Here is a 23,048-nt window from a genome sequence, read left to right on the forward strand (position 1 = left end):
TCTTGGTGGGTTCCCCCCCCCTTTTTTTTTCCCCCTCTCTTTTTGTGTTGTGTGGATTTTTTTTTTTTTTTTGCCTGTGTCACTCTGTCAAGTTTATTCCAAACGAGAACAAAGTTTTCAGAGAGGGACAGAGGAGAAACTGCTTTTTGCCCCCCCCTTCTCCCACCCCCTTTTCTCCCCCCCCCCCTTTTTTTCCTGTTGTTTTTCTAACCTGCCAGCGGAGAGGGGGGCGAGCCCGGCCCCCCCACCCAAGGACCCCCCAGGCAGCCTTTAGCGTGCGCTCCGCAATCGCCCTCTTTTATTTTTATTTTTTTTTTTTTTTTTTTTCCCCGTGCGTGCGTGTGTGTGGGTGCGAGTGTGGTGCCTGTCAAGGGGCTGTTTCTCTCCCCACCCTCCTCCTCCTCCTTCTTCCAAATATGCTTTTTGCAAGTTTTGATCTCGTCTCGGCACTGGCTACCCTCGCGGCGTGCTTGGTGTCACTGACTTTGCTGCTGGCCGTGTCCCAACAGCTGTGGCAGCTCCGCTGGGCTGCCACCCGCGACAAAACCTGCAAGCTACCAATCCCTAAAGGCTCTATGGGATTCCCTTTAATCGGAGAAACCTTCCACTGGCTCCTGCAGGTAAGGAGGATTCCCTTCCCTTCCCTCCCTGGAAGGTGGGCTGGGACCGGCTTTTTTTTTTTTTTTTAAGGGCTTTTTTTTTTTCCCCTCTTCTTCTTCTTCCCTTCCCCCCCCCCCCCCCCCCACCTTCTTTTCCTTTCGATTGCATCATGCGGGTTCCCGGCGAGCTGGGGAGGTAGATGGGGCCGGGGGTTGGTGGTGGCTGCCCGGGGGGGGGAACCGAGGGAGCCCGGAGCGGCCGCCGCGCTGCGCTCCCCGGCCGGGAGCCGCCGGGTTTCCCCCGGCGGGGGCTGCTGGGTGCCGGGGAAGCAGCGGGGGGGGTGAAGAAGGAAGGCTGGGGGTCTCCCCCACGCTGCCAAAAATCTTCTTTTCTCCCCCCTCCCGGCCTAAATCCTTGCTGAAAAAAAAAAAAAAAAAAAAAAAGAAGAAAGCCGGGGGTGGGAGGTAGCCCCGGGGCGCGCCGGGTGGATGTCACCGGGTCTTGTGTGTTCCCCCCCCTCCCCGGGACCCCGGGGCTGCTCCTGTCGGGTTCGCAACCCGCCCGGCTCGGGTCCGGTCTTGGGGGAAGCCCGCGGAGGTAATCGGTAGATTAACCCGGGATTAACCTTCCTAACTGCTGAACAGCGGCGGGCGGAGCGGGATCCCCTCGGACCGCGTTAGGAGAGGGTGACTGCCAAAAAAAAGAGAGGAAAAAAAAAAAATTAAAAAAAAAAAAAAAGAGAGGAGGAAAGGAGGCAGGAGGCGGCCGAGGGGTGCTCCGCTCCGGGGGGAGCCGCCGGCCGGGCTGGGGGCCCCCCGGGGGCTCGCAGCATCCCAGGAGGGAACCTCCGAGGAAAAAATTAGCCCGAGGGTTTCCCTCTCCCCCCCCCTCCGCCTCCTCCCAGGGCAAAATAAAAATAATAATAAGCAAATGGGACTCGTGGCGAGGATGCTCCCGCCAGAGAAGGTCGCGTTTCATTGACGGGACCGCCGGGGGAACGGCAGAGCCGGCGGCCGGGCAGGGCAGCCCGGGCCCGGCTGGGAGGGCTGCGGCGTCCCCCGGTGTGTCCCGTGTCCCCCCCACCGGTCCCGTGTCGTCGTGTCCCCCTGTGTGTGTCCGTCCCCCCCCCCCGGGGAAGCCCCGACGTGGGAGCCCGGCGCGGCTGCCCCGCTCCCTCGGCCGCCCCCCCCCTCCCCGCCAGCGGCGCCGAAGGGGTTAACCGCCCGCTCTCAATAGGGCTTTATTTTTTAAAGAAATTTATCAGATTTTTACAGGGGGACCAGAAAAGGGTTCTCGCTTTTCCACAGGCTCCGTCCAAACAGAGTCCAGGGCTAAAAATACAAAATTTTGTATAAATTGGACTCCATTCGAAACTTCTCCCGCATAAAGGTCCTCTTTGTGCTGCCCTGGAAATGGTGTACAAATAACTCTTTATTAATGCCACAAAAAGGACTTTAATTATATTTACGCAGATCAAGAAACAGGGTCACCTGAACATCTGAAATTCACAACCGCGCTTTTGTTTCAAAATAAACACACGCACTCACCGCCCAGCGCCGGGGCGCGGAGCTGCCGCGCTCGCAGCTCTTCTCCCCGCTCGGGATGGGGTTTTTGGGGGGGTTCGACCACCCCCCCCGCTTTCCCTGCGGCTCCATCCGCCTCTTCTCCGACAAAACCCCCCGGACCATGTGGGAAAGTTATTAAACTCTCTCAAATCTGGAGATTTACTTAGGTAAATTGCAGCCTTTCGGGTAAAGTCAGTCTGAGCGAAAAAGGAAAAAAAAAAAGGGGGGGGGAGAAAAGGGAAAAAAAAGGGGGGAAAGGGATTAAAGAAAAGAAAAGGAAAAGGGAAGGAAGGAAAAAAAAGGTTAAAAAGTGCCAGGGGAGGTAAAGGGGGGAGGAGGAGGAGGAGGAGGAGGAAGGGCGGCGGGAGGAGCGGGCGCGCCGCGGGCAGCGCCGGCCGCCCCACCGGAGGGAGCCGGGCTCTGGGCGGGTGGGCTGTCGGGGTTACCCCGTTCTCCCCCATTTCTGCCCCCCACTCCCCCTCGGGTTGCCCCCAGACCTTCAGGCTCCCCCCCCCCCGCCCCCTTCAGCCTCTCCCCCCACCGCACCGCGGGGATCCCCGGCCGCGGAGACACCGTGGCGGTAACACCACCCCCCCCCAAAAAAACCCACCTCCTTCGTGTTCCCCCCCCTCCCTCCCCTCCTCCGCAGGGCTCCTGCTTCCAATCTTCCCGGCGGGAGAAGTACGGGAACGTTTTCAAGACGCACTTGCTGGGGCGGCCGCTGGTGCGGGTGACGGGGGCGGAAAACGTGCGGAAGATCCTGATGGGGGAGCATCACCTCGTCAGCACCGAGTGGCCCCGCAGCACCCGAATGCTCCTCGGACCCAACACCGTCGCCAACTCCATCGGCGACATCCACCGCCACAAGAGGAAGGTGAGGGGAGCCCACGCGTGACGGGCCGGGGGGACACACGCACACACACGGGACGGCACCCCTTCCTTCCCTTCTTCTCTTCTCACCCTCCTCCCCTTCCCACCATCCTTCTTCCCTCCCTCCCTCCTCTCTCCGCGGAGCTTTCGTGCGTGGGAGGTCCCGCGTGGGCCCCCCCCCGTGTCAGCGCTCGATGCCTTTGAGGAATTTAAAAGGGCGATGCGGGTGTGTGGGGGTTTTACACGCGGGGCTGCCCAGGTTGCTGCTGAGGACGGAGGTGCTGCCCCTTCTCCCCCCCCCCCCCCGCGACCGGTGCCACGCGTGGCGGGGGCTGCCGTGAGCTGAGTGGTGAGCGCGGTCCCGGAGGGCTCTTAAAAGGGCGATGCGGGGGCGGAGGGAGGGGGGGGGCAAAGAAGCGCGGTCAACCCCCCCCCCTCCATTTCCAGGCTCTGCCGTGTCGCAGAGAGACCCCATGCTGTTTGTGTTTGCTGCGGGGGGGGGGGGGGTCTCATGGAGCTGAGCGTTGTGTTGGATTTCAGGGAAATTGGGGTGCTGATGGGGGTCGCGGAGGGGGGGGCTGAGCTGGTTGTGTGTGTTGGGGGGGGGGCTGAGACCATCCTAGGGCCTTGCCTGGCCTCACCCCTTCAGTGGTCCTGGGGTCAGACCCTCCTCAAAGGCTCCATGGCAGGCAGGGAGCGCAGGGCAGCGAGGTTTCGGGGGGCGTTGAGCCCAGTCGGGGGTGGGGTGTCATCCTCGTGTCCCCCATCAACAAAGGTGATGGCAGAGGTGACGGCCTGCGCAGGCTGGCGTGGCGGCGTGGAGGATGGCTTTTGTGTCCCGTCCTCCACGGGACGGGCTCTTTCCTAGCTGGGTTGGGGCAGGCATTGGATTTGGGGTGAAAGCGACGTGTTTGCCCCCCTCTCCGGGGTGCGGAGACGGCATTCCTGGCACAGCTGGCGTGGTACCCAACGCCAAGAGGCTGTCCCAGTCCCTGCCCCGAGGGAAGGTCCACTGTCCTCTCTCCGCTCCAGCAGGATTTCCTATTTTGGGGTATAAAATCCCTACCAAACCCAATCGCTCTTTTCTCCTGGGGGAGAAGACGAGAAAACAAACACCACATGACACCCATTAGTCACATTTCTTAATGCACTGGCGGTCGGGACTCGTGCGATACCACAAGAAACGCTGTGTCAATCCCCACCCGGGCAAACTTGGTGTCTGCAATTACACTGCAGTTTGCTTGGGCTACTTCTTTTTTTTTCCTTAAGGAGGGAGATATTTTTCCAACCTCGCTGTCAAAGAGAAAGGGCAATGGTTCGTGGGGCTCCCTCCAACACAGAGCATAATTTGTGGCAGGAGAGGTGCAGGGATATGGGGAGCGATGCGCTTTCCTCCAGCAGCGGGAGGAAGGCAGCAGCTTTGGCTCCTATTTATTTCCTATTCAGGGAGGGTTAAGCAGCAGCAGCCAGCAATTTGAAGGTGCCTCTATGCTCCTTCGCTGCTGCTTTTATCTTCTGCACAGCAAGATAATTTTTTGGCTACTGAAAAGTGGGCAGCTGAAGGCCTTTGGTTGCGATCGCCTTAATAAAACCGCGGAATTCAGACCTCAGGAGCAGACACTGGGGGAGGCGAGGAGAGCGTGGGTTGTGGGAACGGGGTCAAGGAAAAGGGAGGCCTGACCTCTGTGGTATCCCGACGGATTTGTAATTTGTACCACAGCTCCGATGGGGAGTGGTGGCACCAGCAAGGACCAATACCAGCAGCACAGAAAGGGGAGAGCCTCTCTCCCCCGATGTTGATACCTGATGTTCTCACTTTTGTGTTTCTTCCTAGTGGGAAATACATGTCCCACCCTCAACTGTGACTCCCAATGCTTTCAGATTTTTCTGAGTCCAAAGGCTGGTCTGGTTCTCTATTCTCCTCCTCAAAACCCTTTTGCCTTCCCATTTTTTGGCATCATGCACGATCCCAAGCTGGCAAGGATCCTAATTCCTCCTTAAGGGATGGCTAAAGCCTCCTGAGAACAGGTACTCTGGCAAAGCACTGTCCCGGGATGACCCTTGCCAGCCGTGCCTGCTCCTGCTCGCACACCTTGCCTCTGCTTTGAGCTCTGGCGTACCCGAGAGCAAACGCTTTCCCCGTATCAGCAGGACTGGGGATGCTAGAGTAGCTAATTATTTTTTAAGCCTTGTCTTTCAGTGGCATGGGGTTGGGTACACTGGGCTCAGCTGGTTCCCTTCCCTTTGAAAACGGGAGGTTATTCTGATTCCTTCACTTGGCCTCCTCTTAATTACTGTTTTTGCAGAGCTGAGCATCTCATGCATCATGCACCCTTGGGTGCTCCCTGAGCCCAGCAGCCACTTGAATTGCCTTCTCCCCTACGCAAACCATCCCTCGCCCTGAAGCGAGTGAGTTGCGCACACAGAGATAAGGCAAACCTGCTTCTAATGGGAAGAAAATAGATCATTTTGTTCTTGGCGAGATTGCGATGACCAGATTAAAGCTTTTTCCAGGCCGGGTGCCTTCTACCGGCAATTTCTGCCGGCGTCTTTTGTGTTCATTAGCCCTGAGCTTTTCTTGCTGTTAAATGGCATTGACTTTTAACTCTCCCCACCCTGCCGCAGAGACTGTGAGAGGTCCGAGGAGGAAGCGCTAGGTTTAAGATTGAAGCTTGCTCCTTCTAGGTGAAGTTTTTGTCTTAGATACCCGGTCTGTACCTTCCTCTTGACCCACCAGGGAGCCGAGCAAAGAACTTGCTGGCAGAAGGCAGTGTTTGTGACAGAATTCCCCAACTTTCATAAAAAGGATGCTAGTATTAATAGAAATATTAAAAGAATTGGAGCAGACTGAAAGCTCCATGCAGAAAAGCAGTAGTATTTCCTGGGAAATCTTTTAAGTTGCTGATAATTCAGTTTAAAGTACTGTGGGGCTTTCTGGAGGAGCAGTTCCATCTACCTCTTGAATACTGTTTTCTACCTCATTTCTGAGCTTGAGCCTTCGCTTGCTCTTAAGTGGTTTCTCCTCTCTGGTCTTGCCAGAAATTGTACATGAGGTATAATTTCTCATGAGGCTGCTTGCCGTGTAGGGTGCTAGCCAACACGAAGAAAGGTGGAGCGTGAAACCCTGTGTGCTCACCCTCTGCTGAGATTCCAACCGTTGGGGTCATCTCTAGCTCTTGTTCCACCAACGCTTACATGGTCCCTACCTGCAATAAGTCCTCGTCATCCTTCTAAAAGCCAGTGGAGTTGCACTTATTTGCAGCAGCACTGGCAGATATTCTTTCATCATTCCCTGGCAATCGAGCCGTGGAGTCCTCTTGATGGGACAGATTGCCACTGAGAAGTGATGAGCTCTACCAAAGAGCTTTAAACCCAGCATGTTCTTGCATGATGTTTCTGGTAGCTTGCCATTGAAATCGGCTGTTTTGCTGGCCATGTGTTGCAAAGCTTTCCAAAGAGTTTTAGCTATTCAGTGTAACTTCAAGATCAGCAAATTGCAGCTATTGCCACTGGATCTGCTGTAGGACACTTTGCCCGTGACGGTGATGGGATCAGAGCTGGGTTGGACAGCTCAGTCTCTGGAGCTCTTCCCTCAGGTTTGCTGTTCCCCTATCTCTGCTTCTCTTCAGGATCTTGCATGGGTTGAATATCCTTTTCAATAAAATGGGTGAATACCCTCTTCTGCATCCCTGGGCTACCAGAAGCCTTAATCCCGTAGGTTTTGATAAAGGACTCCAAGATGCACATCTGAGACGTGCTCAGGAGGAACAAAGCCATATTAACAAGCCGGTAGCTATGGCAGCTCTCTGCTTTCCCATCCCCTATTTATTAAAGCTCCCCTGCAGGAAGCTGCCCAAGTTAATAGAAATTGGAGAAAACTTCCCCCTTTTGGGAAATGAACTCTCCAGTTATTAGAGAGGGAGTCTCTGGGTATAAAGTCAACTGTGTGCAGGGACGTGACAGCTTGTGGGGCGAGACGGAGGGTTCGAGCAGGACTTGAGCAGGGCTTACCTGCGTCAGGGGTATCGCTTTATTGCAGATGTCATCAGTGTTGGCTCTGTCCTTGGCCTGAGATGAAGCTGGTCGATAAGAACAGTTTGCAAGTAGTAAACAAAAGCAACCCAAAACTCCTCAACCGCCCTCCTGAGATAAATATCTACTGAGAGGTTGTTACTGCTGTTGGGTCACGGAGTTTATGTTGATGTCGGAGAAGGATCTGGGCCACCTGTGCTGCAGCTCGTTCCTCCACGGTGGCATTTTTGTCTTGAAATCGCCTTGCAGGTTACTGGCAGGAGCAGCCACATTGCTCTCGTGTCCAGCTGAGCCTGGGCATGTCTTTGCTCTGGCTTTTTGGTGGCAGATCTCTGCCTCTCTCCTTCGCATGAAGGGTGCATGTTGTCCCTCACGGTCAGACGTGACATGTCCCGATGGAGGAGAGCTCCTGCTCTTCTACAGTAACTCACTGGGAAGGGGTGACTGGGGACGGTGCCTGGCTGAGGGTACTCCTTGTTCCACGCTGTGGTGGTCTCCCCATCCAGCCATGCCGCCTGGGCCGTACCCTGTCCCAGCCTGGCTGTTCACTCAATCCTTTTCACATCCCGCCCTAGATCTGTCCTTGGAAACATCTTTGGTTCCCATTTCTACCCGCGAGCTCCCATTTCTACCCGTGAAACCTCAGCGAGATCAGTGCAGTCACCCCAGATTTACCGCCTGCATCTTTTGGAAGTGCCGATCCCTGGGTCAATACGAGCTGTAACGAAGGCAAAGCAAATCTGCTCTTAGGCACGGTGATAGCGTGGGCTCTGGTTTTATGGGATGTAAGGTCAGTGGGAAGCTGGAGTTCAGCAAACAGAGAGGGAGGCATTCCTGTGCCTCTGCCTGCGAGGGACCCCAGCATCTCGGTGGAGAAGGAAATGGGAATTGGAAATGGCCAGAAACGCGTGGCCCTTAGGTTTTAGGTCGAGACGGAGCAGCGCCTGGGGCCAGGAAGGAGTTTTCCCGTGCAGGATACGCGCTGCCGGCACGGCTGTGCTATGGTGCACGGGGAAGGTGGGACTCAGACTTTCCTCGGAAGCATCCAGCCTTGGCAGGAGAGTGCTGGACTTGCCGGGCCCGTGCTCTGTTCCAGCATAGTAATCCCAAAATAGGCACAGCTGGCTTAAAAAAGGAAAAGAAAGAATAAAATAAAAGCAATCCGTGGGCTGGGTAGACATCCTAGACCCGGAGACTCGAGGAGGAAGCAGACAGTGGTGCAGAGAAACGGCCTGTTTTGTCTCACTGTCCAAAACTACATCATTCATTAACACACCACAATTAATGTTCTGCCTCGGAGGCATACAAGTGTTGAGCTTATTAGCACCAAGTAGAAAGGTCTGAGGCTTTAATATAGTTTGCAAGAGGATTAAGAACACAAAAGGGGCCATAAATTTACAGCCAAATATAAACCAGCTGCTGTGGGCTGGACTGGGGAGGGGGAGGGAGGGAAGGAGGGAGATGGGGGAGAGGGGCGGGAGGAGGAAGGAGGGATGGGAGGCGGCGGGAACATACCTTTCACCCTACAAAAACCCCTGACCCAAGTTGTTAAGAGGGTTTTTTTAGGGCTGGGGCTTTTTTTTTTGCATTTCCACCCAGCCCTGCTGCCCTCCTCCGTGTGACTTGTAAATCCCACGGTGGAAAAGAAACCATCCCCTTCGATTCGAGCCCCCCCCTCCCCAAATTGTACCCGTCAGCTCAAGCTGGATTCCAGCTGCCATCGGCTGGCCCGGCTCCAGCCCCTTCTCGACATGTCCGTGTCGGGCTGCTGCCCTGTGGGCTTTAACCCACGGGCAAAAGCCACTGGAGCTGGAGAAAAGGCTTTCATTGATGGAGGAGGGCTCCTGCTCACGGTCTCGGGGAAGAATTTGTCAGCTAGGTCGGCTCATTGACTTTAGACCAAATAGCGCTGTCATCTACAGTGGTGTAAATCCAGAGTAATTCCAATGGATTAAAAAAAAAAGCAAAGCGCGGGCGCTTCTGGCTGAAAGACAGATTTCATGCGTTTTTCAGACCGCCTTCCATCCCAAAATGCTCTGTAAGCTCAGACCCTGCTTTGAAAAGCCGTGCTGTGTCGGAGCACAGTTACAGCCCAGGAGCTGTACAGGTACCCTGCGAGATGAATCGCTTTAATGTAGGCTGCTCCGCCTTTCTGTGTCGTCTGGGATGGAAGCTGTTGGATGTCCCATGAGGCATGGAGAAGGTGAAACCCCTCCTGGGGTTGCAATGCTCTGCGCTGGGTGGAACTGCAATCTGCAGCCCATAGCTCTGCATGGGTCCAGGCTCTGCTTTAGAGTGGGAATGGGGGATGCCAGGAGCTAATCCCAGTGATGGGAGAGAGCTTTTCAGGCTCAGGATCTATCCTGCACTGTCTTTGTGTAGCTTTGGTTTTCTACTGCATCATACTCCACCCTTCCAAGCAGCTCGAGCAACCTGCTGAATTGTGGTTTGTAATATCCCGCTCGTCCCTCTGGGGACCGGGTGCTTTGTTTCGGATTAACGATGCTCTCCGTTACTTCTCAGGTGGCACTCCGACCACTAAATATGTCTCTCTGTCAGCCAGCTTGCTCTTAAAATTTCTTCTCCTTATTTTGTAGGGTGGCCTTGGGTCATCTCACACCTTGTCATCTCCTTAGTTTAAAGCTCAGGTGAGGTGTCTGATAGTCGGCGGGAGCTCATGTGTTCAGAAGTAGGGACGTCCGCACTGTCAGATGTGTGCTCATCCCTGTATGATGCACAGAGGTCTTAGAAGACCTTACTCAGGATTTTGGTGGCAGAGCTGCTGGAGGAAGCGCTTTTCCAAAGCCTCTTCCCTTATTTCTGCCAAGAGATGATGCGTGCTCAGAAAGGTGTATGTATTTCACCTTTGGGATGGAGCGGGCTGCGTCCTGGGGTGAGGGTTTCCCTCTCATCCCCTCTGTGAGTGGGGCTGCCCCTCGTGCTTGCTCCGCTCCCAGCCCGTGGAGCACTTGGCAGGACTGAGGTCTAAGCCCTTCCGCGAAGAGCACTTGAGGCTGGTTTCTTTGCCAAGTCTGGCTTTGTGTCTAGGAGAGTCCATGCCCTGGGTTACTTAAATGCGTGGGGTTCCTTCCCTTTAGCCCCGGCCCTGTGCTTTGGGATGATGCAGGCGGTCGGCAAAAAGGGGACTTTTCTCCTGATATTTCTCCTCCGTTGGCTCCGCAGTGGTGGACAGGGCACTATCCCCGCTGCCTGGGCAAGCTGCTCTCCTCCTCTTTATCTCTGGGTAAATTCTCATCCCCACACCGCAGATCTGGGATTTTAATACGTGGTCCAAAACCAAACAGGATAGACCATCCCAGCTTGACCCAGCCCTTGGACGCTGATGAACAGCAGCTCTGAGCATGCAGGCGTCTGCCTGGTGGGTTTGCAGGATGCTCTTTCTCCATGGCTCCAGCCAAAGACACCAGCCACAGGCAGCGGGTGCTTGCCCCGTTGGACCTCTTCTTGGCCAGCTGATCCCACCTTTCTAATCCCTTCTGGCTGGACACAGCTTCCATTTCTTTGCCACACTACCCATTGACTTGATATCTTCTTTTTCTTTCCCTCCCTGTGTTTGATTCCCTCCTGGAAGAGCAGTGACAGTATGTAAGATGAATTTTACTCTCCTCAGATGCACTGGTTCCTTGTGGATAAATGAGGAGAAGGCACTCGGAACAGCACGTCAGAAGTGGTGTAGGCACACAGATGCTGAAGAACCACAGCGTGTTTCGGTATTGCCGTGAAGTGGGCTAAGAAACCTAAATTGCTGACTGTAGCTGCTTGCATTTTGCTAGTGATGGCATTGGTTTTTTTTGAGACACGAGGCGGTTTTGCAGTGGGGGGTGCTGAGACAGAGGTAGGGTGTCCTGTTTGTTCCTTGCTCTACCTGCCCCCAGCCTGTTCATCGCAGCCTCTTTAAGGTGATACCCTGTTCAAGGGTTTCGGATCGAAAGCGGTCTCCTGTGCCGTGTGGAGGGTTTTTAGGAGAGATGCTCAGACACGGAGATTTTTGAGCTGTGGGGAAATGGGGTGCTTGGGCTCATTTTTATTCTGACCTCGAGTGGAAATACAAAATGCTAGAGTTTCTCACAACCCTAGATGTTTAAAAAAATTTTAAAAATTAGGGGTATAGGCAACCCTGAAAGGTGCATGACCATCATAATGTGGCCCAAGGGTGCTGAAATAATCTTTAAATTTTTTTCCACCACATTTCTCTTGAGAATCATTCCAATTTCAGTGAAACTGCCTTCTGCAAAGGCACTCCTTTTCTTCAGCTGGGCCGAGTTTGGAGATTCCAGCTACTGCAACCAGACTCCCTTTGGAGACGGGTCGCAGCGTTCATGGGGCTCTTGCATTTCTCCCTGGGAGACGTTGCTGCCTTCAGCCCCCCCGAGACACTCACACTCCTCACCTGCAGTCTGCGTGCAGTTCTATGCTTTGATGGGCAAACCCAGCCTTGCTCATTTTAGGTGGTCAGCAGCTGAAACTCTTGCCTTTTCCCTCTCAGCGCGCCTGGATTCCTCCCATGATGGAGCATGGCAGGAGACTGTGGAGCGGTCCATGTGCTCCGTTTTCCGATTATAGCATGGGGAGAAAAGGGAGCAGCTCTTTGCTGCGTGTCTGTGAAAGGCACGCAGCAAAGTGTCAGGGCAGCAGTGGGGTTTTGTGGAGGTCCTCTCCTCTTTGCAGTGCCTTACATAGTCTTCACAACTTTTTTGCTGTGTTTCCCCTTTGCTCGTGCTCCCGGTGCCAGGACAGCCTCTTGCCCATGAGCCTTCTCATCCAGCTCCAAAAATATCACGGTTTACAAGCCCGCTGGAGCATGGCAGTGGGCTCCGCGTCTGGCAGCCCCGCGTCTGATGCCAGAGAGAGGCAGACATCCATTCTAATGTGGCGACAGGACAGGGTTGGGACAAACACCGCCTGGTCTTTTGAAATGTAGGAAGAAATTGTACATCTCCAGGTTGAGACGCTGCTTTGGATGCTTCCTGACACATCCCGCCGGCCAAACCACCAGCGGGTGCCAAATTGGTTTGAGAAAACGTCTCTGCGCTCATTGTGCTTTGTTTGGTGGGGCCAGCAGCTCTGGCCGGTGTGGGCTGGATGAGACGCAGGTGTCTGATCCCAAAGCATAAGTTTTCCTCCTGGAGGGGAGGAAGGAAAAGCTCCGTTCCCTCTTTGCTGTGCTGATGTGCCGAGTGGGAGCAGGGGACCTGCAGATCATGGGTGGCAAAAGGCAGGGGCTGAAGCTGGTGCTTGGACTGGGGAGGCTTGACCAGCACCAAGGAGGGGTAACACAATGAAAAGCATTGTCCCTGCTAACTCCTTTCCACCCTAGCTACTAAATGAAACCTTTGCTATGCATGGAAATGCTGTGGGTTGAAGCTCGGGGCTCTTCACTTGAATGTCCGCTCCTCTGGTGTGGTTTAAGGATGGGGCTGGGGTATTCTCCAGCCAGGACTGGGAGCAGTTCACTGTCACACGGAGCTGGACCTCTCCAGGAGATCCTGGAGCTGAGACACTGGGAAGGAATTTTCTGCCTTAGGAAAATCATAAATCTTTAAATATCCTGTTTCCACTGTGAGACGGATTCGGAAGTTTCCAGCCAGGCTCGCTGGGTGGTGGTGTCTCCCTCGGCGCGGGGTGAGCATGTGTGTGCGGGTGTAAATGAATGCCCCCGGACAGAGCAAATCCCCAGACTTGGCTCTTTCGGGACATATCAAAATGTGAAAAAAATGGGGGCTCTTTCCAGCATCCCCCAAAAGCCCTGGCCACCGCCCTGGCACTACCACCGATGCCACCTGGCCGGATCCCCACCACGACTGGGCTATTGCATCTCGGTGTTAGCAAAGCTGAGCATCCCCTTAGAGCTGATTTTGCCTCTTGGCAGCTCTGGAACAACTGGTTTTTTGCGCCGATGCTCCTTGGCTTGGTCTTGCTCCGGCTGAGACGTTCGGCTCGGCTTCACTAGAGGGCGCAGGAATTTTAGGCTAGAAACGTCGGGGAAAGTTGGCTGCCTTTTCCTCCTTTTTAATCAACTGGAAAGATGCAGGGTTGAACTGGAGGTGACTGGAAGGGGATCCAGACTTGTGTCTGGCTGGGGAAGGATCCGCTGACATCTGGGATTAGGCGGCGTGGAGCGCAGCGGCAGCGAGTGGACAGGACATTGCGGCGAGCCGGCGGCATGGCCGGGGCTCACGACCTTGTCCGGCCCTGTGGTTGGGAGCTGTGGGCTCTCGCAGCTGAAAAAAGGGAAAAAAAAAGAAAAAAATTCCCCTCCAGCCCCCCAGTGCTAAATGCTCCCCCTTTTTCCGGCTGGGCAGGTGGTCTGTTGACCTCCATAGGGGCTCAGTCTTCTCTTGCTGAGGGTTTCCTGCTCTGCACCTTTGCTGAGCATCGTTCCTTGGGACGGGCACTCTCCTCTTCGGACTCTGATTTGGTCTGTGGGGTCTGGATCTGGCCCCGGGCTGGTTCTCTGTATTGCTGCAGCAATTTTGCACAGCAGGACCAGAAGCATTTCTTGGGATACTGTGCTTTTTGCGGGGTGCAAGAGGTCCCCGAGCCCCTTGCCTGGGGGAGATGCTGGGCAGAGCTGGGGGAGGACGGGGTTTGCCCCAGGTTGGGAGCCCCAAAGGCCACCTCCACTGGGACGGTGGCTCCAAGCAGGGCTGCAGCCTGCACCCCTTAAGCAGAGGCTGTCCCCTCGCCAGCTCTGCTTTCAGCTGGAGAAACTGAGTCATGGGAAGCATTTGGGGAGAGCGGGTTGATTCACTGCGAGCCTCTGTCCTTATCCCAAACCCCCCAGCGTGGATGAAGGGCAGATGCCGGCCAGATGGGGAGACATTGGTGGCTCTTCACCAGCCCCACTTGGGAAGTCCTGTCCCATCCCTGTGGAGCAGCTCGTGGTTGCCAGCTCTCCTCCAGCTGGCACTGCATCAAAGCCTGGTGTCCTGCTCACGGCCACCAGGAACCAGCCCTTTCCCAGCTCCCTTCGTACCTTCCCCAGGCAGCCGAGGGGCTCAGCTCTAGCACCTCCAGCTTTTCTTTTCCGAGTGGCTGCTTTTTCACCCCCTCACACCGGCAGGTCTGCCTGAGCGTCACTGCCCTTTCCAGGCTTAAAAATAGCTCGTGAAGCACGGAGAGGTGGCAGAAAGCAGCAGCCGCACCATCTCAAGCTCTCGCCGTGATCTCGCCGCCCCGCTGTTCATTCATTCATTCCTCCGCTCCATTCATTCATGCCTCCGCTCTGCGTAGCCATCTGGGGACAGCTGTCTGTCTGCAGGCAGATCTGTCTGTTGGTCTGCTTGCATTTTCTTTCCCATCCCTCCTACCATCTCGTTTGCATGCTGGTATTTCCATGGGGAGCCTCCAAGCTCTGTCCCATCGTGTATCATGTGATGAGTTTTACTCGGGGCTCAGCCCGAGCGCGGTGCGTTATGAAGTGGCTCTTGTCGAGTCTCCTGCCCAGGGCTGCGAGGGGACAGAGGTGTTATTTCACCAAACAAACTCCCAGTGAACGATGTGCATTAGCAATGAGGGGTCGCAGCCAGGAAAATATTACCTTTCCCTTTGAGTGCTGACTGCGGAGGAAATTCTCACATTTACAGCTCCAGCGAGTCCGGCGCTCATGGAAAGAGGGGGCGGCTTTGATTTCTCTCCTCTTGTTGGTTTGATAACTTTGCAGCCCCCCCACCATGCATTGAGCCCCCCCAGGAACCGGCCACCGGTGGAGGCTACGCAGGCTTGCAGCTCCCTCCTTGGGAGCCTGTTTTAATTTGATTTTCCCGGAGGCCTGGCATGTGGCAGTGCGTGTGTGCGTGCTGCCCGTGTGTGTGTACGTTAATAAAAGATAAACAAACAGCACTTTTTCCTCCGGTGCACTCTGGGAGGGATGCGGCGGGGATGCCGAATGAAAGCGTGTGCTGTGGGCTGCGCCGGGGAGGGCTGAAGGGACATTCCTGGCATTGCTGAGCTCCTCGTGCAATGCGCGGGCCCTGGCCCAAATTGGAGTAAGGAGCCGTTAGCATCGGGGACCTGGGGAGGCCCACTCCCGCGCAGTGTTTACTCGCAGAGCTTAAATTAATACTGTCTGCTGACATCAGTTTTTTTGCCTGGTTTCCCAAGGAAACGAGCCGTATGCGATCGCAGCCTCTCTGCATAGATGCGTGCCTCTCTTCCCCATTTGAACCCCTGTCTAAGTTCAGCCAGATTTCACAGAGATCCTAAATGCCTCAAAATAATTATATTTTACTTAATTTTTTACATATATTAAAAAGGGTGGTTGATAAGTGGGAGAAACTGCCAATGCTCCCCATTGAAAGAAAAGCTTGCGCTTTTCTGCGTGCATGCGCAACCATAACGTTAGACGCTAGAGAATCCCTGTGGAAGAGATGTATTAGTAGCATCCAAATCGTGGGATAAATATAACTGGGAGCCATGAGACATGGAGCTGCAGGAGAGCCAGCTCCATCCATCCTGCCGTGCAGATGAAGGGTTTGCTCCCATCTCTGGTTTACACCATGTTATTGCCTGTCATTTGTGACGGTTGTGGTGGGGATCAGCCTGCGGAGGATCTGTCAGCTGGTGTTCCTCCATCAACCCTTTTTGGCAGCTATTTTAGGAGTCAGTGATTCTGGGTGATGAATTCTGGATGATGACGAGTCTTCTGCTCAGTGCAGGAGACCTGTGATGTCCATTTTTGTGGGCAAAAGCTGGCTACTAGAGAAGGCAAAGAGTAGGGTGTTGGGGCTGTGTAGAAACCTCTACTTGCTCTCTTTTGTAGGTTTTCTCCAAAATCTTCAGCCACGAGGCACTGGAGAGCTATCTCCCTAAGATCCAGCTGGTGATCAAAGACACTCTTCGGGCCTGGAGCAGCAATCCCGAGTCCATCAACGTCTACCACGAGACCCAGAAGCTCACCTTCCGCATGGCCATCCGTGTCCTGCTGGGCTTCCGCATCCCCGATGAGGAACTCAACCGCCTCTTCGAGGTCTACCAGCAGTTTGTGGAGAATGTCTTCTCCTTGCCCGTGGATCTGCCCTTCAGCGGCTACAGGAGGGTAAGAGATTTGGCCTGAGTCCTCCACCAGCTGATAACACCGATCTGGGATTAATGGGGCGGTGGCTAATCCCCATCTCTACAGGTTCTCACTGGGATGTCTTCTCACCCTCTGACCTCTAGGAGTGAGTCCATTCTGGGCTACAAATTCCTGTTTCGGTGGAGTGGAGAGGAAGATCCATTCATAGGGTTTTAGGGTGCTAGGGACTGTGTGGTTTGTTGCAAGAGAGAATCCAGTTGGGACTTGCCCAGATTTAATGCGTAATTTTTCCTCACTTCTAACTGGCAGTTTTGCTGTATTTTTTTGTTTGTGGGACCCTTCTCCTGTTAATTCCCTCCTGTCCCCAGGGTGAAACAGGCCAGTGGACCTTCTAATTCCAAGAACTATTCTAGTTTTTTGATGAATGATGCAAAACAAAAACTTAACAAAAATCATAGACAAAAAATTGTATGTTATTTGTGGGGAATTTTGGTAACAGAAATATGGGATTTTAAAATTTTTTATTGTGATTATCACTGCAAATTTTGTTATTGTTATTTGACCACGTGAATGAGCCCAACCATTTGCAGCCCCGAAGCATTTGCAGCAGCAGGTTAGCCTGGTGCAGCTGCACTCAGATAGGAATTGCTTTACTGAGACCAGGTGATAAAATTGCTCAGGAAAACCATTATGCTCCCGGGAAGAGGATCCTTTCAGATGAATTGACTTCCCTTTGAGAGACAATTTTCCCAGGGTGAGCCGGAGGCCTGTGAACTGCTGCAGTACGGGGTCTCCCACATCAGACCTATCATTTGCACATAGGTGTTGATTACTCTCGCCTGTAATCTCACCTACTCGGGGCTTGCTCCTCCTGCCCAGGGAACAACTTCAGCATCTTTATACTTCTCTTTGAGCATCTGCAATTGCAGTTGTATTACTTAGACGTGTTGTCCTGAGCACGTCTCCAGCTCCTGGGGACACTGGGCTGGGGATGGTGGTGTTAGCGTTGTGTCCTGCGTGGTCTGATGGGTTCTTGCTCCACAGGGCATCCGGGCACGCGAGACGCTGCAGAAGGGGCTGGAGAAAGCCATCCAGGAGAAACTGCAGAACACGCAGGGCAAGGACTACGCCGACGCACTGGACATCCTGATAGAGAGCGGCAAAGAGCATGGCAAGGAGCTAACCATGCAGGAGCTGAAGGTAAAGATCTTCCCCGTGGTCGCCTTGTCCTTGCTGTGCTTAGGGCAGGGGTTGCCTGAAGAGCAAAGCGTGAGCTCTGTAAGGAGGGTTTTTCTGGGGCAGACCTGAGGTGATCAGTGAGAGCTGGGGGACCACAATGTGTTGTTGGAGCTGCAGGTGGATCCTGGTCTGGTGGATTATGGTGCCAACAAGCCAGTTGCTTTCCTATGGGCCATATTTATTTGCAGATTGCGCTCAGCCCTTTCTAACAAGCATTTCCAGGGAATACGAAAAGACCATACAAATTTGCTGAAGCTTTCAGCCTTGACCAACTTCACCCCTTGACCCATCCAGTTTTAAGGTGCCTCCTTTGCAGGGCATATGAGCCCTCGGCAGGTTGTTGTCTGCAGCAGGGTCACGGCATAACTTGTATTTCATGTGCCATCAAGAGCCATCCCCAGGGTCTTTTTTCCTGCCTGTCTGGTCCTCAGCATCCTCCAAGGCTCTGCGGGAAGCTCCCTATGGTGGGTGTCCAAGACCTGTGCCTGCACAGGGAGAGACCTTGCAGTTAGACATGACCAGGCTGGAGAGCTGCTGGGGGAAAAAAATGCCCCCCGGCAGCCTGCGTGCCTGTCCCTTGACGTGCCATGTCTGTCTGTCCATCCCCGGTGTCTTACCCTGGCTTCGCTCTTGTCTTTCAGGATGGCACCCTGGAGCTCATCTTCGCCGCCTACGCCACCACCGCCAGCGCCAGCACCTCTCTGATCACGCAGCTCCTCAAACACCCCCGGGTCCTGGAGAAGCTGCGGGAGGAGCTGCGCAGCAAGGGCATCCTCCACAACGGCTGCATCTGCGAGGGTTCCCTCCGCCTCGACAACATCAACAGCCTCCACTACCTGGACTGTGTCATCAAGGAGGTCCTTCGCCTCTTCACCCCCATCTCCGGGGGGTACCGGACGGTGCTGCAAACCTTCGAGCTGGATGTGAGTATTGCCATCTCTCCGGGTTGCGGCTGTGCCGTGAGCTCCCCAAAACAGCCTTTTGCGTGTTGTCGCAAAGCTTGCTTGAGCCCGGCTTAGACGAGACCTCAGGGAGGACAAATTAGGTCCTGCTGGTGATGGGAGGCAGAACTGCTCTGGATTCAGAGGAGGGTGATGGAATCTGGCCCATGGGAGGGAAGGGATGCGCCCAAGCTGTCAAAGAGGAGACAGGCGTGATGCTTCAAAGAGCAACTCGTGACAGTGTTTGACGCCAAAATCTGAACTGGGGTGTGACAAGGGAAAGGTTTACTGCAAAGAGCATCTTCCGGCTGCTGGATGACAGGCGGATTACTCACCGCAATGGCTGGAATTTCCTACTAGCAAAACAAAATCTTGAGGCCTGGCTCGTCGCTGTAAATCCTGCTAATGTAATGATTTGAGTCGGAAACCTTTTAAAGTGCTCAGGGGATGATAAATCCACCCCGTTTCTCATCGCCCAGGCCCTGACATGTGCGTCGGACATGTGGGGCTGACAGGCGGCAGGGTGTGAGCAAAGCCATGGGATGCTCTGGGGAGGGCTGGCCGGTGCTCAGGGCACGGCACGGGCGCGAGAAAAGCTGCTTCGCTTTGCTCGGCAGCAGTCAAGCACCACGGGGTTCCTGGTAGGCAACTCCTGCCAGAGACCGCAAAGCAAATAAATAGCAACGGATGATCCGTCGGGTCCCTGGGATAGAGGCAGGCATAAGCCCAGGGTTCCCATCTCCCAGCCCTTTGCACTGCACTCTCTGGTTTTCTTTCAAATTTGCAGCGTGCTCGAGCAATAAACCCAAAGAAAATGGGAAAAAGCAGGCAAAGCAAAACGGCTTCATCTTGCCCTCCTGCTCCTTCCCTCTTTACAGTGGGTTTGACTCGCTCTGGTTTTCTCTCCACCCCTTCCCTCCTCTCCGCAGGGTTTCCAAATCCCCAAAGGCTGGAGCGTGATGTACAGTATCCGGGACACCCACGACACCGCCCCCGTCTTCAAGGACGTGGACATCTTCGACCCCGACCGCTTTGGGCAGGGTCGAAGCGAAGACAAGGACGGCAGGTTCCACTACCTCCCCTTCGGAGGAGGCGTACGGACCTGTCTGGGCAAGCACCTGGCCAAGCTCTTCCTCAAGGCGCTGGCCATCGAGTTGGCCAGCACCAGCCGCTTCGAGCTCTCCACCAGGACTTTCCCCAAAATCACCCTGGTGCCCGTGGTCCATCCGGTCGACGGACTCAAGGTCAAATTTTTCGGACTGGATTCCAACCAGAACGAGATCCTGACGGGGACAGATGCCATGCTAGGGGCAACAGTGTAAAGCCCACGCCGGCGGCGCGAGGGATGGGCGGCCGGGGGACGGAGGGTTGGGGTGGGGGCAAGGGGACGAACAGGAGGGGAGGAGGACAGAGGGACGAGAAGCTTCTCCACGACGCTCGCTTCGCAGAGCCTCCGGGTCGGGACTGCTTTCTCCACCAGTGAAGCTGCCAAAACCGTTTTGCTCTTCCCGCGGGGCATGGAGAAGGTTGGGGTGTCGTCGTGCGTCTCGTTTTGTTTGAAAGGAGGAAGAGTCGCAAGACCCAAGTCAAGCTGGGATGTCTGACCATACACAGTATCTAAATATTATAAATATATATATATAAATATCTATAAAACACTTCTGCTGCGAGGAGGAGCGCTGCAAAGGCCCGACTGTGGGAAAGGCTTTGGAAATCAGCCGACGATCAGAGGTCTGGCCTCCCGGGGTGGCTCTCGGGTGGCCTCTGATTTTTTTTTTTTAACAGTGTTAAATTAGCTGGTGATAACAGTGTTTTGTTTTTTGGTTTTGATTTTTTTTTTTTTGTTAATTTGTTTGGTTGTGTTTTTTTGTTTCGGGGCGTTGGAGGCTTTCCTTGGTGAGGGGGAGATGAGTGATGCCCATTCCCATCCCCTCTCCCGCTGGTGCTGGGGCGGGCTGGGGAGGGGGGACTGCCATTTCGCCTCCGCTGCGGGACCGAAAAACCCTGTGGTGTCTTGTCCAGGGCTGAACGGATGGTGAGCTGTCCTTCTGAGGCCTCGGACAAGTACATATTTGCGTTTTGCAAAATGCATTTTGCATTTGGGGCTTTGGGGGGGTGGGTGTCCTTTTTTTCTCATTGAGTTTCCTGCTGCTGCTACACGGCCTGTGTGCACCCATTCCCCTGCCGCAGCCCCTCACCAGCCCCTTTCCCATGCAAAGGCACCCGTTTTGGGGCCATTTCGGTGCCTTTGCTCTCCCTGAAGGTGCAGGCACCAGCCTCCGAACTGCACGGCCCCGCTGACCCACCACGGCTCCACGAGCGCCGGGGCGCTGAGCAAAGCCGCCCCGCTCAGAGCTGCTCGTTTCGGTGCGTCCTCTTCCCCAGGAGGCGTTTGCATTAAAGGTGATCTCGATAAATAAGCCAACGCACACATTGTTTGTCTCGTGTTTGGGTTTTGTTTGGCGATGGGAGAGCTCGGCAGGAAGGAGAGCGAGCGGCCGGCTCCTTGCAAGCTGTCCGCCCTGTCCCACCGCTAACCCAGGAGAGGGCCCCTACCCAAAACTTCTCCGGCACAAGCAAGCAGCCACCAAGGTATCTTGCATTCGATTCGCTGGGTGGGTTTATTTTATTTTATTTTTCGCATGCAAGAGGCTTCTGGGTTGAGCGTGAGATGGGTGGGTCGTGTCTAAAGTGGACATGGCCTTGCATGTGGGTGCAGAGCAAAAGCTCCCCGAGCGCCCTGGCAGGGGTTTGGTTCAGACCAGAGCCAAGCACTGGGTCAGGAGATCCCTCTCTAATTTGAGGCATCTCTGCCCAACCTGCCCAGCCCCGCTCCTCTCCCATCTCCTGCCCTCCGGGGTGGAAAGAACAACACAAGGACCATGGCTGAGACCTCTTCTAACCGTGATGGGAAAAGATCTTGTGCTTGGGTGGGCAGCTTGGCTTTCAGCTTTAAAGGTGTCCAGATAAGTCGGAGGGGTTGAAATAAGAAAGGCGAAGGGGCAGATGTGACTTACCAGGTTGCTTTGGAGGTTGTGCTTTTGATGAGTGGGTGCCTCTTTGGAAGGTCGAAGGAAGTGTGAAGCGAGCAATGGTGATGGCTGCCTTTGCCAGCCCGTCGTCTGGTGGGGGCAAGGAGGAGGGAGGCAGTTTTTTAGCCGGGGGAAGCACTTGAGGTCGGATTGCTGTCAGCCAAGCTGCCAGAAACCCCCCCAGAAGCATCCCGGTGGATGGTCTCTAGTCACACTGGGGTGCACAGCTTGATTTTTCAGGTTGATTGAACCTGAAATAGAACTCCCAGTCTTCTAGGAGATGCCATTCAGATCCAGGGCTTGCCTTCTGGTTGGTAAACAATGTGCCAAACCCAAAAGCAAGGTCTCGGGAGCCTCTGGCTATGGGCACCGTGTCCCTGAAGCAGAGGCTCAGCTAGTTTGCCAGCCTGGAAATTTTGAGCGAGACACTGCTAGCTCAGGCACTGTTGAGATTTCAGGTATTTTCCTTGTCCCTGACGGAGAGAAAACTTTCCTGGTGATCAAAGGAGCTTAATTGCAATTCAAATCCCAAAGGGTGAAGAAGCAAAGAGGAACATAAACCTGAATGTGGTGGGAAGAGGTGAGTCTCCCAGGGGCAAACATTTGGGGGAAGGTAAGTGGCACGTGAGGGTGTCCGTGGTCTTTGTGGATGATGAGCCCTTGGAGGACGTGGGGACGGGGGCAGGAGGTGGATGGTCTGGGGTGGGGGGGGACCTGCAGGGTGCAAACCCATCAGAGACCCCCCGCCAGGTGCTCTCCAGGAGCCCCCGTCTCCACCCGAGACCTGCCAGGGGAATAAAACTGTGCTCGGGGGAGAGGAGGCGGAAAAAGGGGAAAGCTGGAGAGGGGAACGGCCAGCAAGGTTAAAAGGTCTGGTTAGAGCTCAGAGGTGGCTTCGCGCCGTGCTGCGGCGAGCAAAATCTCCTGGGCAGGCTTTTCCGAAAGGGCTCGGTCCCGCTTGTGCTTACGGGAAATCAGTGAAGGGTTTTGCTGAAATTTTTATTTTAACTTCCAATGTCATTACAAAGTGAAAACCAAACATGCTTTTGAGTGAGTGGTTGATTGGAGAGCGGTAATATAAGATGCATACATCCATTATATATATATGCTTACATCATGTGTATATATAATGTTTGTGTGTGTGAGTATTTAATCTAGGCATAAGTAAGTCATGCTTTTGTTTTTCCATTCCTAACTAATATAACTTGACTAAAAAAGTTGCTGCAGTGGGTTTGCAGAATAAAGCACTTTGAATCTCAGAATTGTTTGTTTGTTTTGTTTTGTTTTGTTTTTTTTCTTAGCACAGTCCAATTTGCTATAATATTATTTTATACACAAATTTTTTTTTTTTGGTCTGTCTTTATAAACTATTATAAGTACTATTTTTGTTATAATTCAAAATAGATATTTAGTATAAAGTTTTGCTGTTAAATATTTGTTATTTAGTAAAATATGATTTTTTTCTCTTTATTGTAAACATGGTCTGGAAAAATATTAATATGTTTTATCACAGTTGTTTTTAATATTAAAAAAAAGAAAAAAGCACTTGTGGAGTTTTTCGTTATGAAATTGGTGCCGTGTGAACATGTGTTTCAGTCATGTGGTTTTTAATATGTATATAATATTATGTGTCACATATTAAAATGAATGTTGTGTATTTTGTGATCTTAAAAAAAAATAATCCATGTGGCTATTTTATAGACTTCCATAATAAAAAGAGTTGAATCTCCAA

The 23,048-nt window shown here is 53.7% G+C and overlaps 1 protein-coding gene across 1 annotated transcript; it reads left to right on the forward strand.

The window, feature by feature from the left end:
• The first annotated feature begins 340 nt into the window (after window positions 1-340).
• On the forward strand, window positions 341-23,048 carry CYP26B1 (cytochrome P450 family 26 subfamily B member 1). The gene is made up of 6 exons (XM_069797293.1): window positions 341-620; window positions 2,815-3,039; window positions 15,850-16,125; window positions 17,149-17,304; window positions 17,985-18,266; window positions 19,214-23,048. The coding sequence occupies exons 1-6, from the start codon at window positions 417-419 to the stop codon at window positions 19,604-19,606; spliced, it is 1,536 nt and encodes a 511-aa protein (XP_069653394.1). The 5' UTR covers window positions 341-416; the 3' UTR covers window positions 19,607-23,048.

This window comes from Haliaeetus albicilla, chromosome 1 (genome assembly GCF_947461875.1).
Source record: "Haliaeetus albicilla chromosome 1, bHalAlb1.1, whole genome shotgun sequence".
NCBI classification, from domain to species: domain Eukaryota; kingdom Metazoa; phylum Chordata; class Aves; order Accipitriformes; family Accipitridae; genus Haliaeetus; species Haliaeetus albicilla.